At 36.4% G+C, this 16,203-nt stretch overlaps 1 protein-coding gene across 1 annotated transcript; it reads right to left on the reverse strand.

The window, feature by feature from the left end:
• Positions 1 to 1,427: 1,427 nt before the first annotated feature.
• LOC306878524 (transmembrane protein 196-like) lies at positions 1,428 to 14,536 on the reverse strand (the record flags this gene model as incomplete). Its single annotated transcript, XM_079430966.1, has 4 exons — positions 1,428 to 1,586; positions 11,577 to 11,831; positions 13,564 to 13,620; positions 14,372 to 14,536. The coding sequence occupies 4 exons, from the start codon at positions 14,534 to 14,536 to the stop codon at positions 1,428 to 1,430; spliced, it is 636 nt and encodes a 211-aa protein (XP_079287092.1).
• Positions 14,537 to 16,203: the final 1,667 nt, after the last annotated feature.

Consider the following 16,203-nt stretch of genomic DNA (forward strand, 5'->3'; position numbering starts at 1 on the left):
GGGCAGCTTACACATCTGGAAAGGCACCATCAATGCTGAAAGGTATATCCAAGTTCTAGAACAACATATGCTCCCATCCAGACGTTGCCTCTTTCAGGGAAGACCTTGCATTTTCCAACATGACAATGCCAGAACACATACTGCATCAATTACAACATCATGGCTGCGTAAGGAGGAGGATCCGGGTACTGAAATGGCAGCCTGCAGTCCAGATCTTTCACCCATAGAAAACATTTGGCGCATCATAAAGAGGAAGATGCGACAAAGAAGACCTAAGACAGTTGAGCAACTAGAAGCCTGTATTAGACAAGAATGGTACAACATTCCTATTCCTAAACTTGAGCAACTTGTCTCCTCAGTCCCCAGACGTTTGCAGACTGTTATAAAAAGAAGAGGGGATGCCACACAGTGGTAAACATGGCCTTGTCCCAACTTTTTTGAGATGTGTTGATGCCATGAAATTTAAAATAAACTTATTTTTCCCTTAAAATGATAAATTTTCTCGGTTTAAACATTTGATATGTCATCTATGTTGTATTCTGAATAAAATATTGAAATTTGAAACTTCCACATCATTGCATTCTGTTTTTATTCACAATTTGTACAGTGTCCCAACATTTTTGGAATCGGGTTTGTACAAGAGGATTCATTACACAATTAAAATCTCCCCCAACAATAGTTAAATCTGCTGGCCTGGTAATCATGTCCAAAAACACTTTAGTAACAAAGTCAGATGGATGAGCTGGAGGATAATGCATGTTTAGTATGAGAATAGTTTTATCTTGCCACACACCTTCAATAATAACATAGCGACCGTTTCTGTCTTTAATACAGTTTAAAACTTTGAATGGTAAATTACGTTTAATGAAAATAGCAACACCTCTACTTCTAGATGTAAAAGATGAAAAATATATCTGCCCAAAAACACCCTGTTGTACTCAAATGAGTCTCTTGTAAAAGAGCAATTTCGATATTTCCTTTTTTTTAAAAGTATGTTTCTTCGTTTTACAGGATTATGGATGCCTCGAATATTCCAAGTACAAATCCTAAGCACTCTAGACATTAAATACTGTACAGACAATAAGTGCATACATAATACAGATAATCACAAAATATATTCCTGTAAGTGTACCCTTCAGAAATCTGGGCTTTAAACAAAAAATAAATAAATAAATAAATAAATAAATAAACCAATAAAACAAATAAAACTATACAAGGGAACAAACCTGCCAAACATGCAGGAAGAACTATTCTTACTCTTTTCTTCTGCAGGCAACTGCCTACCCCCCAAACACCACCCACATCCTTGAACATAGGGTAAACACAAACCTCACCAAGCTCTCAGCAACATGATACAACTTCTTCACACAGTGAATTATTTTGTTCATGTAACGTTACCACATAACTACCCGCGAAAGTTTGTCATGCTAGCCCAGGCTGTCAATGAACGCAGTCACGTCATCCGGTGAGGCGAAGCGCTTCTTTGTCCCATTGATGGTCAGCCTCAGAGTTGCAGGATACAACAGGGCATATTCGATCTTCATCTTCTGCAGTCGTTTTTTGACATCGTTGAAAGCTTTGCATTTCTTTATCACCATTGCAGAATAATCGTTGAAGAATTAAATCCTCGGTCCAGCATCAGCGCTCCTCTCGGGATCCGTGCCCACATGACGAACTGCGTTCAACACTCGCTGCTTGTCTGGAAAGTTATGGAACTTTATGATGACAGGTCTGGGTCGTTGCGCAGGTCCTGGCAATGGCGCCAAAGAGCGATGAGCACAATAAAGCTTGATCCACCCTGCTTTCATTGTAATCTTCAAGTAATCGGGCAGCCACTTTTCGAAGAAATGCACCGGATCACTGCCTTCGGTTCCGTCTGACAACCCAAGTATATGCAAATTACACCTGCGCCTGTGATTCTAAAGAAGGAGCTTTCCTCCTCATGACTATTCATATTAACATCCTGCTCGACGCCAGTGATGGTAGAACGTTTCGGCGCAATCTTCTTAGCTTTGGGCATTCTGTTAGATCCTTTTAAAAAATATTGATCTAAAGACATGGCATAGTAACCCTCCAACTGAGTAGAATGATTTCACTCAGTGAAAATATAAATTAACCCAAATATTTGAACTAATGTCACGGGAGCTCGCCAAAATCCGTGTTTGCTCTACGACGCCATCTTCCTCCCCTGAAAATGAGCCTTGGCCCACAGGACACAACGGCGCTTCTGGACCATGTTCACATATGGCTTCCTTTTTGCATGATAGAGTTTTAGTTGGCATATAGTAAGGTACTTGGTAAGTTTAGGTATTGGTAGGATTAGGGATGTAGAATATGGTCTTGCAGAATATGTGCTCTATAAGCACTAATAAATAGCCAATATGTTAATAATGGGCATGCTAATAAACAACTAATAGTGAGAATTGTTACCATCCTTTTCAGTTGCCACTGGATTTGGTGATGCCTTTGCCAGAAAAAAAATAAACAAGAAAAAAAATGTGTCACTTGGAGATACTACAAGTTGTAAATATTTTCATTCTTTGATAACTGTATATGTATGATTCAGGCTAGTTTATTGTTGTCTAAGTGAGTCATTCAGCCTCTCCCTAGTTCATCATTAAACAAAAGCCCCTGGTGTACTGTGCTGAGAGTCAGTCATATCCTTAACAGACAAACAGCGACCCGCCGTCACCTCTCTAATGTCCAGCAGATGGCTGTTATAGGCGTGAACTGCAGGTGTACATACAAATACCTGCTTTAACACACACTCACACACATATAGACAGACACAAGCCCACATGTTTTGTGCTCAAAGGAATAGTTCAAAAAATGTATCAGAGCTAGGTAGATTACTTACAAATTGTAATCCGTTACTGATTCCAAATTACATGACAAAAAATTGTAGTTAGTAACGTAATCCATTACATTACACATTTTAGGTAATCAGACTACTTTTTAATTACTTTTAGATTACTTTTGACCAAACTTGTTTATCAAATTGATTTAAGTAGGACAACCATATTTACCAATATGTACCATATTGATATAAAAATACTAAGAGTAAGAAAATATATTACATTTATTGTAATTAACAACATGAAGTGCATTAAAAATTACATCAAATTTTAAAAAAACTGGGGTTTGTAAAAGAAATGCAGGGGTTTCGTGAGTTTAACAAAAAGCTAATAATTAATTAAATAATGGATAAATTAAATCAGAATCATAAAAATAAAACACTTACTAAAAAGATGAAATATTTTGTTTACCTGCATGTCATGTAACTATTAACATGAACATGCAAATGTGATTTCCAATGTGTAATTATTGCAAATGTGTAATTAAATTTGATATATATATAAATATATACATACATACATACAGTAATGGCCAATAATATTGGCACCCTTGGTAAATATGATCAAAGAAGGCTGTGAAAATTAATCTGCATTGTTAATCCCTTTGATCTTTTTTTTTTTATTCTCAAAAATCTAACCTTTCATTGGATAATAAGAATTTAAAATGAAGGGAAATATCATTATGAAATGTTTTTCTCAAATAGACGTTGGACACAATTATTGGCACCCCTAGAAATTCTTATGAGTAAAATATCTCTGAAGTATATTCCCATTCATATTCACAATTTTGAGCACTCCAGGGTGATTATGAACATGAAATCCAGCCATGGCTTCCTGTTTCATAGAAATATAAATAGGAGGGAAACCAAAGCCCAAATTCCCTTAATCATCCATCACAATGAGAAAAACCAAAGAATATATTTCTGATGTGCAGCAAAAGATAGTTGAGCTTCACAAATTCACATTGGTAAGCCTAAAAAACAGGAAGGCCAGATTAGAGTTTGCCAAACGACATCTAAAAAAGCCTTCACAGTTCTGGAACAACATCCTATGGACAGATGAGACCAAGATCAACTTGTACCAGAGTGATGGGAAGAGAAGAGTATGGAGAAGGAAAGGAACTGCTCATGATCCTAGGCATACTACCTCATCAGTGAAGCATGGTGGTGGTAGTGTCATGGCGTGGGCATGTATGGCTGCCAGTGGAACTGGTTCTCTTGTATTTATTGATGATGTGACTGCTGACAAAATCAGCAGGATGAATTCTGAAGTGTTTCGGGCAATATTATCTGCTCATATTCAGCCAAATGCTTCAGAACTCACTGGACGGCGCTTCACAGTGCAGATGGACAATGACCCAAAGCATACTGCAAAAGCAACCAAAGAGTTTTTGAAGGGAAAGAAGTGGACTGTTACGCAATGGCCAAGTCAATCACCTGACCTGAATCCGATTGAGCATGCATTTCACTTGCTGAAGACAAAACTGAAGGGAAAATGCCCCAAGAACAAGCAGGAACTGAAGACGGTTGCAGTAGAGGCCTGGCAGAGCATCACCAGGGATGAAACCCAGCATCTGGTGATGTCTATGCGTTCCAGACTTCAGGCAGTAATTGACTGCAAAGGATTTGCAACCAAGTATTAAAAAGTGAAAGTTTGATTTATGATTATTATTCTGTCCCATTACTTTTGGTCCCCTTAACAAGTGGGAGGCACATATGCAAACTGTTGTAATTCCTACACCGTTCACCTGATTTGGATGTAAATACCCTCAACTTAAAGCTGACAGTCTGCAGTTAAAGCACATCTTGTTCGTTTCATTTGAAATCCATTGTGGTGGTGTATAGAGCCAGATATGTTAGAACTGTGTCGATGTCCCAATATTTATGGACCTGACTGTATATATATATATATCAGGGATACTTCAGGGATATAAGTTAATATATTAGGTGAAAGAGGTTCAGATGAAAAAAAAAACAGTTCGGGAATCTTGCATTACATATGAAAAAATTAATAATGTGAATTTGCGCATGTGTTTTAATGACAAAAGCTTTCTTGCCTAAATAATGCACTAAACGTGGTGTTTATTAATGGTGATGGAGGTAACCTCATTACAAGGTTTCCCAGAATTTCCCGAACACACACTTAATCAGTAAAAATAAGTAACCCTCCGTCAAATTTCCACTCTCATCTAGGATCAGATGAAGTGTACCAAAGTGTGTACTATGGGAATTCACCTCTAACATTTACAGACAATTAATGAGTCATCAGTAAATTTGGTAAGCCTCATCTCCCTCTGACCACATCCTTCAGTTCACTTCTCCGTGTCTGTGTTCTCCATTATAGGCGGTGTTGGCAGACCTCAGCTGCTACAGCGTCAACGTGACCCGGCACAAGAGAATTCCCTTCATCTTCTCCATCTAAAACACTCACCACACAGGCCGCTACCTGGTAGAGCCCTCTATTTTGATCAAAAGCTGCGCTATGCCTTACAAATACAGTAATGTATCAGTTTAGCTCCACAGAGTGTGATAGCCAAGGACAACAGTTATTTTTGAACCTCAGTCAGTAGAACTTTCTGCACTCAAAATCAACTCAGTGGCACCTCTGAAATTAACCACACAACGACATTTAAATTTCCAAGCATCCTCTGCCAGAGTGATGAGCCAGCAAACGATACAGAGGACTACTTCCTGTCTCCACTAGCTTCCTCCAAATACTCACTCATATTGTGATTGCTGTGTGGTTTAATGCTCAGAGAGGCAGTTATGGAGAGAACATCCCACTGGTGCAGGTTACCCTGAGTTCTCAGTGGCTCTGGGAGGGGAGAAGAGCACAGATGATTTACACAGCTCATCCCTCAGACACCGCCAACAGTGAGTCACAAAATCTTTGCTCGTATGAGTCAGTGGAACAAGGTCGCCGCTCATCCAGAAGAACGAATGTGGAAAGCGACCAGCATGAGAAACAAACTGACTGATTTAAAGAAACATTGTTCCAGCTGATTGAGCAAGTTGTCCTCCGATAATTATCCATAAAACATTTTCCATCTGAACAGGGCGTGTTTATGTTTATCTAAGATAAAATGGGGGAAGTTTTAGAAGGTTAGTGAGATGCAGGCAACGGAGTGCAATAGTCGGAAAATCCCATTTGTTTTCTCTATAGAGAAATAGCTTTTTAATGATAATGTACAAACCTTTCAAGAAAGTCACCATGAAAGATGGCATGAAAGTGAAGATATACAGTCATGGCCAAATATATCAGCACCCTTGATAAATATGAGCAAAGAAGGCTGTGAAAATTTATCTGCATTTTTATCCTTTTGATATTTTATTTAAAAAATTCATAAAAATCTAACCTTTCATTGGATAATAATAATTTAAAATGGAGGGAAATATCATTATGAAATAAAAGTTTTTCTCAAATACATATTGGCCACAATTAACGGCACCCTTGTATTCAATACTTTTTGAAAACTCCATTTGCCAGTTTAACAGCTCTAAATGTTCTCCTATAATGCCTGATGAGGTTAGAGAACACATGACAAGAGATCAGAGACCATTCCTTCATCCAGAATCACTCCAGATCCTTCAGATTCACAGCTACATGTTGGTGCTGCTTCTTTTCAGTTCACCCCACTCCTTTTCTACAGGGTTCAGGTCAGAGGACGGGACTGGCCATAGCAGAAGCTTGGTTTTGTGCTCAGTGACCCATTTTTGTGTTGTTTTTGAGGTTTGTGTTTGGATTATGGTATGGTTGGAAGATCCAAACATGGCCCATTATAAGATTTTTAACAGAGTCAGTCACTTGTTGATTTTTTATCTGTTGGTATTTGATAGAATCCATGATGTCATGTGTCTAAACAAGATGTCCAGGACCTCCATCAGAAATATAGGCCCACAACATAAAAAATACAGTAGTATATTTCCTTGTACACATGGGGTACTTTTTATCCCTGTGTTCACCAAACCCATCTCGAGTGTTTGCTGCTAAAAGCTCATTTTTTAGTTTCGTCTGACCATAGAAGCCAGTCCCATTTGAAGTTCCAGTCGTGTCTGATAACTGAATATGCTGGAGATTGTTTTTGGACGAGCTAGGAGAATTTTTCTTGAAACCCTCCCAAACAACATGTGGTGATGATGTAGGTGCTGTTTGACAATTTTTCTTAAGGTTTTATGACCCCGAGACTCAACTATTTTCTGCAATTCTCCAGCTGTGGTCCTTGGAGAGTCTTTAGCCACTCAAACTCTCCTCCTCACCGTGCATTAGGATGATATAGACACACGTCCTCTTCCAGGCATATTCTTTACATTTTATGTTGATTGGAAATTCTTAATTATTGCCCTGATGGTGGAAATGGGAATTTTCACTGCTCTAGCTCTTTTCTTAAAGCCACTTCACTAATTTGTGAAGCTCAATTATCTTTTGCTGCACATCAGAAATATATTATTTGGTTTTTCTCATTGTGATGGATGATTAAGGGAATTTATATTTCTGTGAAACAGGAAGCCATGGCTGGATAATTTCATGTTCATAATCACCCTAGAGTGCTCAAAATTGTGAATATGAATGGGAATATACTTCAGAGATATTTTACTCATAAGAATTTCTAGGGGTGCCAACAATTGCGTCCAACGTGTATTTGAGAAAAAAAAACATTTCATAATGATATTTCCCCCCATTTTAAATTCTTATTATCCAATGAAAGGATTTAGATTTTAGTGAATTTTTAAAATAAAAGATCAAAAGGATTAACATTGCAGATGAATTTTCACAGCCTTCTTTGATCATATTTACCAAGGGTGCCGATATGTTTTGGCCATGACTGTATTCTATTCTAGAAGCCAGAAGTCAGTGTGATTGGTTTATATAACATCAAGCAATATAATGTAAGTCTAATATAATATGTAATATAAAAATAATAAACTGTTATATATATATATATATATATATATATATATATATATATATATATATTGATATATATATATTAGTGCTGTCAAACAATTAATCGTGATTAATCGCATCCAAAATAAGTTTTTGTTCATGTAATATATCTATGTATGCTGTGTATATTTATTATTTCTATATAAATACACACACACAGTATATATTTAGAAAAGATTTACATGTATACATATATATATTAATAATTAATATATATATATATATATATATATATATATATATAAATAGATTAATTGTTTGACAGCACTAATATATATATATATATATATATAATTATTCATTTCTGTTATATATTATATATATTTTATATTTATATATATATTTATATTATATGTAATGTATTAAAATTATCTATATAATTTTAGATATATTACACTGTATTTTATTTTCTGACTTTTTTTTATTCTACTTTATTATATTGCACAGTTTTTTTATACTCATAATACATCGAAAATGTTATCCTGTACCATTGATGTTTTGAGTCATTTAAATGCAATGCATCAATCAAAGTTTTCATCTTTTTTTTTTAATGCATAGGAAGAAGAGTAATGGAAACAATACTTCCAAGGACCAAGGTCACTAAAAATATAGGTCATCCCTGTTGTGCTCTGTATTTTGCCTCATTTAGATTTTTTTTAAATTAAACCCTTTATGTGTAAAAGAGCATTAAAAATAAAAACTGCAATATATCTACATTATGGATATGCTTATGCCTGATTAAAGAAAAAGCAACCCTTGCATTTGTTTTCTTATGTGTAATTATTGTATTTTCTTCCTTATTCATATCATTAGTCAAAAATTATTAAAGGGTATTCGGAGAGTAAAGGGGGAGGTGGCCAGGGACCACATTTCTTTTACATGGGTTATAAATCAGGAAACGAATAAATTGTGTGTTAAACGACTTCTTGTCCTCAGCATATATCATGGGAATGAACCAAATGAAGCCCTATATACCCAGAGGACAAAGGAATGCTTCTGTTCATGACCATGATTTGTGAATGGTTCAAGGCCTGTCAGCTTCAGAGACACGAAGTGGAAGAAGGGAGTAAGGGGGCAGCAGGGCTTGAGTTATAGTGGCTGGGAACAGAGCCCTCTAGGATCCTCACAGAGACAGCAGACATTTCACCTGTCATTTGAGGCTCATTTTTAAAAAAGCAGAGATTTATGGATTGATAAGTCCAGAAGTGTATCACTTCTTATGCCTTAAATGAATGAATGATGTGCTTCTTCTCATAAATTAGCATATCAGAAACTTTCTCTTCTAGTATTAGAATGCAGGTCTTAAGTGCAGGGGAAAAAAGGATTTTGTTTATTTATAGTCCATCATATATAACTGAAGTAGAAACATTATTAAAGGTCCATTTCTTGAAGGGAAAGAGGTCAAACCAAAAGGTAAAAGCACACGTGTGACCCTGGACCACAAAACCAGTCATAAATATTTGTAGCAATAGCCAAAAATATATTGTATGGATCAAAATTATTGATTTTTCTTTTATGCTAAAAATCATTAGGATATTAAGTAAAGATCTTGTTCCATGAGATATTTAGTAAAATTCCTGAACTTCATTTGGACAACTTTAAAGGCGAATTTTCCCTTTTTTTCTCGCACCCTCAGATTCCAGATTTTCAAATAGTCATATTTCAGCCAAATATTGTATTTATTCAGCTTTTAGATTATGTATAAATCTCAATTTTAAAAAACTTGACGCTTATGACTGGTTTTGTGGTCCAGGTCACTTTATAAACGGGTTTCAACAGCTGTTAAACGTGTCAATAGACCTGATTAATCAAAGTTAGACATTGCGATTAGTTTGGGTGGTATCGATAACGTTAAAGCACGGCAAGTACGCCTACTGTAATTATTTAATTTTTATTGCAGATTACATATGACATACAAACACATATAGCCTACATATACGTATAACGGAACATTTAGTTTTGTTTTAACATCTTTTAGAAAACTGACGTTAGCTAACGGGTAACTTACTGGCGCAAATTTGAGTTGCGCGACAGACGTGAATACAAATTTTCTTTACTTTTAAATAACAATTCAGCAGACATTTTAAAAGTCGTTTAAAAGCCGAAATTCCTTTAAAGACTCGACTGCCATTAAAGTATTTATATCATTGGAAAACCGCCTGTAAATACCTGTATAGTCACATATAATCAGGTAATCCCTGATTGTTTCCTGCTGTAGCGCCACTCAGCCGCTGACTCATTTCACCAGGAGATGGCGCTGTTGTAGCGTAAATTCCGAATAGCAACCGGAATGTTTGTCCTTGGTTATCAAGTAACAGCTTTGGGTTTTCCTTCTGTGACTGCAATATTTTTTGCTTTTTGGCATTCAATCAGTACCAGATCCTTGATTAGCGATTTTGTAAGGTGCTTTGAACACAGTCTGGTTATTAGAACAGGGTATAAAGTAATTCCGAGGAGACCTGGATGCAGACCCTAGGCTTTATGGCAGCTTTATGGTAGTGAGGTGCTCCTGTTGTGCGTGGCATGCTTCACTGGAACATCCTGACAGGCCAGAGAAAACAGTTAGTGTAATAATTTCCCCTCTCTCTCACACACACACACACTCAGATAATAGGATTTATCTACATATAAAAAGTAGCCAATGCCTTTGCTGTTCCTCTCTGTAAAGCCTACTGTATCATATTTTATATACACATTTCTAAGGCCTCTAAACTATCAACAATCAAAACTTTGATAAATAACCAGTTGTGCACAACGAACTAGGCCTACGTGCCTTCTGCCCTCAGATTTATACTTTTTAGTAAGTAAAAGACCTTAGTACACAATACACGTCTTTCTGCTGTGAAATCTTTTCTGATTTTTATAAAGCATGTCAAAATAACTTTTTATATTGTTAGTAATATTTCAACTGGACTTACTTGGTTTGCATTTTTTCATGTTAAAATGTATCAAATCAAATATATACAAGGCTTTTGATGAATGTTTATTTGTACAGCTCTCAATCATCATTGTATTGCATTATGGGTTTCACCCCCACCCCAAAATAACAACTACAGAGCTTTAATAATAAAACTAAGCATTTAATTATCTTAATATGACATCATTGAGAAATATAGAGTAACAACTGATATTTATATGGTATACGGTTATAAAAGGTCTCATTGATTTACTTTACAAGCTATCAGAATTTTATCTTATATTTTGGACATATAGCTGCACCAAATGCACATTTTTACTCCGTTTGGGCCTATGAATAAAACTGAGGTGTCTTTCCTCCATACAAGCCTAGTGTAATAAATATAATACTGAACGAAAAAATTCTCTTCTAAATAATGAATAAACAGTACAATAATAATAAAAAAAAATAATAAAAAAATATTTTTCTGACTATTACTTTGTATGTTAGGCCCTACAGGGTTAACACCAAGTCATATTGGCCTTTTAACCTTTAGAAGGTTTTACATATATTGCATTCTTCATATTGCAAACTGACACCGTCACACCTGACTCTTCATTCACTGACAGTTAAAACGGTCTGAAATGTTTTAATTGATCAGCAAACCAGGAATTAAGTAGACTAAACAAAGATATAAATTATGCCACAAAACATATCCTTTAGAATGATCATTCCAGAATTTATTTTACTTTAACATGAATAACTTTGATATGAAATACCTGCTATCTCACAAGAGACAAATTATCACGACTTAACTCAAACCAAGCAATTCTACAAACCAAATATAAAATATACACTTTTCATCCACATGTTGCATTCACCTTCTCGCCCATCTCCACAGAATGATGCAGCGACAGATCCCTTTCCAGAAACAGTCTTTTCTGTTCACAGCTGGCAAGTCTGCAGGTGAGCCAGGTCGAGAGGGTGCAGCCCAAGATGCCCAGGCTGGCCAGGCAGAGGAAGGCCAGGTGCAGATAGTACAGGCTGTTCACCCGTTTCACCATTGCACGCACAAACTGGACATTGAGAATTCCCCCAATAAGTCCACAAATGCAACAAGCTGAAAACAGGATCATCTGTGATGAGAGAACAGTAATTATGCACACAGTGGGGCAAATATGTATTTGATACACTGCCGATTTTTCAAGTTTTCCCACTTACAAATAATGGAGAGATCTGTAATTTTCATCGTAGGTACACCTTAACTGAGAGACAGAATATAAAAAAAAAAAATCCAGAAAATCACATTGTATGATTTTTGAATAATTAAATTTCCATTTTATTGCATGAAATAAGTATTTGATATAATCGGAAAAAAAAAAACTTAATATTTGGTACAGAAACCTTTGTTTACAATTACAGAGGTCAGACGTTTCCTGTAGTTCTTGACCAGGTTTGCACACACTGCAGCGGGGATTTTGGCCCACTCCGCCATACAGGTCTTCTCCAGATCTTTTGGGTTTTGGGGCTGTCGCTGGGCAACACAGAGTTTCAGCTCCCTCCATAGATTTTCTATTGGGTTCATGTCTGGAGACTGGCTAGGCCACTCCAGGACCTTGAAATGCTTCTTAAGGAGCCACTCCTTAGTTGCCCTTGCTGTGTGTTTGGGGTCATTGTCATGCTGGAAGACCCAGCCACGACCCATCTGCAATGCTCTTACTGAGGGAAGGAGGTTGTTGCCCAAAATCTCGTGAAACATGGCCCCATCCATCCTCCCCTCAATACGGTGCAGTCGTCCTGTCCCCTTTGCAGAAAAGCACCCCCAAAGCATGATGTTTCCACCCCCATGCTTCACGGTTGGGATGGTGTTCTTGGAATTGTACTCATCCTTCTTCCTCCAAACACGGCGAGTGGAGTTTATACCAAAAAGTTATATTTTGGTCTCATCTGACCACATGACCTTCTCCCATGCCTCCTCTGGATCATCCAGATGGTCTTTGGCAAACTTCAGATGGGCCTGGACATGTGCTGGCTTGAGCAGGGGACCTTGCGCGCGCTGCAGGATTTTAATCCATGACGGTGTAGTGTGTTACTAATGGTAACCGTTGAGACTGTGGTCCCAGCTCTCTTCAGGTCATTGACCAGGTCCTCCCGTGTAGTTCTAGGCTGATCCCTCACCTTTCTCAGGATCATTGATACTCCACGAGGCGAGATCTTGCATGGAACCCCAGTCCGAAGGAGATTGACAGTCATCTTGAATTTCTTCCATTTTCTAATAATTGCGCCAACAGTTGTTGCCTTCTCACCAAGCTGTTTGCCTATTGTCCTGTAGCCCATCCCAGCCTTGTGCAGGTCTACAATTTTGTCCCTAGTGTCCTTGGACAGCTCTTTGGTCTTGCCCATAGCGGAGAGGCTGGAGTCTGATTGATTGAGTGTGTGAACAGGTGTCTTTTACACAGGTAATGAGTTCAAACAGGTGCAATTAATACAGGTAATGAGTGGAGGATAGGAGGGCTTCTTAAAGACAAACTAACAGGTCTGTGAGAGCCAGAATTCTCGCTGGTTGGTAGGTGATCAAATACTTATTTCATGCAATAAAATGGAAGTTAATTATTTAAAAATCATACAATGTGATTTTCTGGATTTTTTTTTTAGATTGTGTCTCTCACAGTTGGGGTGTACCTACAATGAAAATTACAGATCTCTCCATTCTTTGTAAGTGGGAAAACTTGAAAAATCGGCAGTGTATCAAATACTTATTCACCCCACTGTATATAAAACCGGTTCTTATTGCACGTTAGTATCACAAGAGTGATAAAGCAGGGACTACAGACAATGTTTGTGAGTGGCTTACAACTATACTCTTACAGTCAGTCCAGTTCTTTTCTTCACACACAGTATCCCACACAGTCCACAGACAAGAAACTGAAAAACAGAGATGTGTTACTAAATCTAAATCAAATTCTAATTTCAAATGTACACATTCTGGATATCATATTTTAGCTGCATATTGTGAAGGTAAAAATCACCCTCATTAACCCTTGCTTAATAAGAATAATTACTGTCTAATGTATTTTAAGTTAAACCACATTTAAAGTGTTATTTAAAAAAAAATGCAATTTCATATTGCACATTCTGGATATCATATTTTAGTTTCACACTGGATATTGGGATGTTAGAAATCACAATGATTAACTCTAAGCTTAAAAATAAGAGTAATTACTGTATTTAAACTATCAGTTTAAAAAAATGAAAAGTGTATGTAATACTTTAAAATCATAATATAATACAGTATAATATGATAATACCTTCTGACATAGTTGATGTGAATGATTATAATTGAATAACTAATTAACAACTGAACAAATAAATTCAACAACATATTTGACAGAAAAAATATAATATAATATAAAAGGTGACATGCACCTTTTATATTACAAATCTTAAATCTTATAAATCATACTTAAATCTTGTCAAGTTTAAGAAAAAAAACGTGTTAGAAATTACTTTAACTGATAATCAGAGTAAAAATCAGCAGATTTATTAATAAGGAAAGAATTCACCATTTTATCTGCATTTTATATAGATAAGATTATTTTATTATACATTTTTACTGCTAAATATATTAATATAGAATATGAGTCTCATGCAGAAGATATTAAGATCTCTTACTCACACACACGCCGCTCCATATCGGTGTGGAGAAGGAGGTTTGGCTTTTCTGTAGCCTACGGGGTTGTGTGATCCCCAGCACACCCAGAGAGATGCAGGACACCCCGAGTCCCATATGAAGGACAGAGAGGACCAGCAAACTCCAAACAAGCGCTCGCTTGGTGCACATGCTCCTCCAGGCATCATTCCTCGCACTGTGAGAAAGAGTCAAAGGGAGAAAATCTCTCTCACCTCACCAGACAACTATTACAGATCTTCTGTTACACGTTCCAGCTTTAAGAAACAATGAAGTGTTTCGTTTAAAGTTTAAACTCTGATTTCAGTTTTGCAAGTATTATAACACACTGCCTAAAATAAGCAGTCAAAATTAAATCTCTGTGCAGCTCTTGTCCTTTTTTGCATATAAATGCATGTTTCTCTGATTATAAGCAGTTGGACAGTTTGTGATATGTTCATAAAGGTCACATGACTATCTGACCTTTAACACACAAACCATAAACATATGAAGAGTTCATTTGCAAAACCAGATCCAACTCCATTTTTAACAATTCTCAGAAATCATGTTTTTTCATTGTGTGTTCCAATTAATCTCAATCAAACTGCAGTTGGGTTATTTTGACTAGGTTAAAAAATAACTAAACAAAACCCCAGCTAACTAACACAATAAAACACAATAAAAACATGATTGTTGAAAATAAAAAAAAATCTGTTTTTGCAAATAAACTCTTCATATGCAGCCTTCTAATGGTCTACTTTCCTGAATGAGGGAGGGATAGTTCAGTCAAAAATGAAAATTCTGTTATCATTTACACAGCTTTGTGTCATTTCAAACCTGAAGGCCTTTCTGTCTTCTGTGGAACACAAAAGAAGATATTTTGAAGAATGTTTCAACTGTTTTTGCCCATGCAATGCAAGTCAATGGCGTTCAAATAATAGGTGTTTTTTGGGTGTGAATTGTCCTTTTAAAGAGATATTCCACCCAAAAATGAAAATCATTTCCTCATCCTAATATCATTTGTGTCACATTATGGGTCCAAAGAAGATGAAGGTAGACTAGGAAGGTTAAAAGTAATGGCTTGGTTTATAAAACCTAGTAAACACAGAAGAATGTTAATGAAATAGTGTGCACTTAAACACCAGATGTAGAATGAAGGAACTGAAGAGCTTATACAGTATACACAAGATAACAAGCAGAATACAAACAGGTTTGATATAATTAATGAATAACCAAGGTAACAAACTAGTGGCAGGAAAACAAGAACAAAGAAAAACAAACTAAATAACAAGCAGGTAAAACAGGAACTGAACACAATGAAAAATTATACCAATTGCAGGCCTGTCTGCATTTCTTTCTTCCGTGAAACACAAAAGAAGATATTTAGAAGAATGTTGGTAACCAATCAGTTTTGGGTCTCATTAATGTCCAAGTCAATGGGACCTGAAACTAGTAACCAACATTCTTCAAAATATCATCTTTTGTTCCAAAGAAGAAAGTAAGTCATGCAGGTTTGGAACAACATGAGTGTTAACGATGAGAGTAAATGATGACAGAATTTTCATTTTTGGGTGGACTATCCCTTTAAGTCTAAATATTTAAACATTAATGGCAATATATCCGATGGGGGTGACACCCTCACTGTTTCTATCTGACAAATTTAATATAAATGTAGTTTAACAAATGCATTATGATGGTCATGACTCTGAAATAGCTCAGTGGGGGAAAGGGATCTATTTTTATCTTTCATCATTACATAAACTCCAGATACATGGCCTACTATCTACACTGATGTGCTCAGATCCCCCTTAGTGAGTGTGACACTGCTCGGCCACCCTCTG

The sequence above is a fragment of the Barbus barbus genome (genome assembly GCF_936440315.1).
Source record: "Barbus barbus genome assembly, chromosome: 12".
Classification (NCBI taxonomy): Eukaryota; Metazoa; Chordata; class Actinopteri; order Cypriniformes; family Cyprinidae; genus Barbus; species Barbus barbus.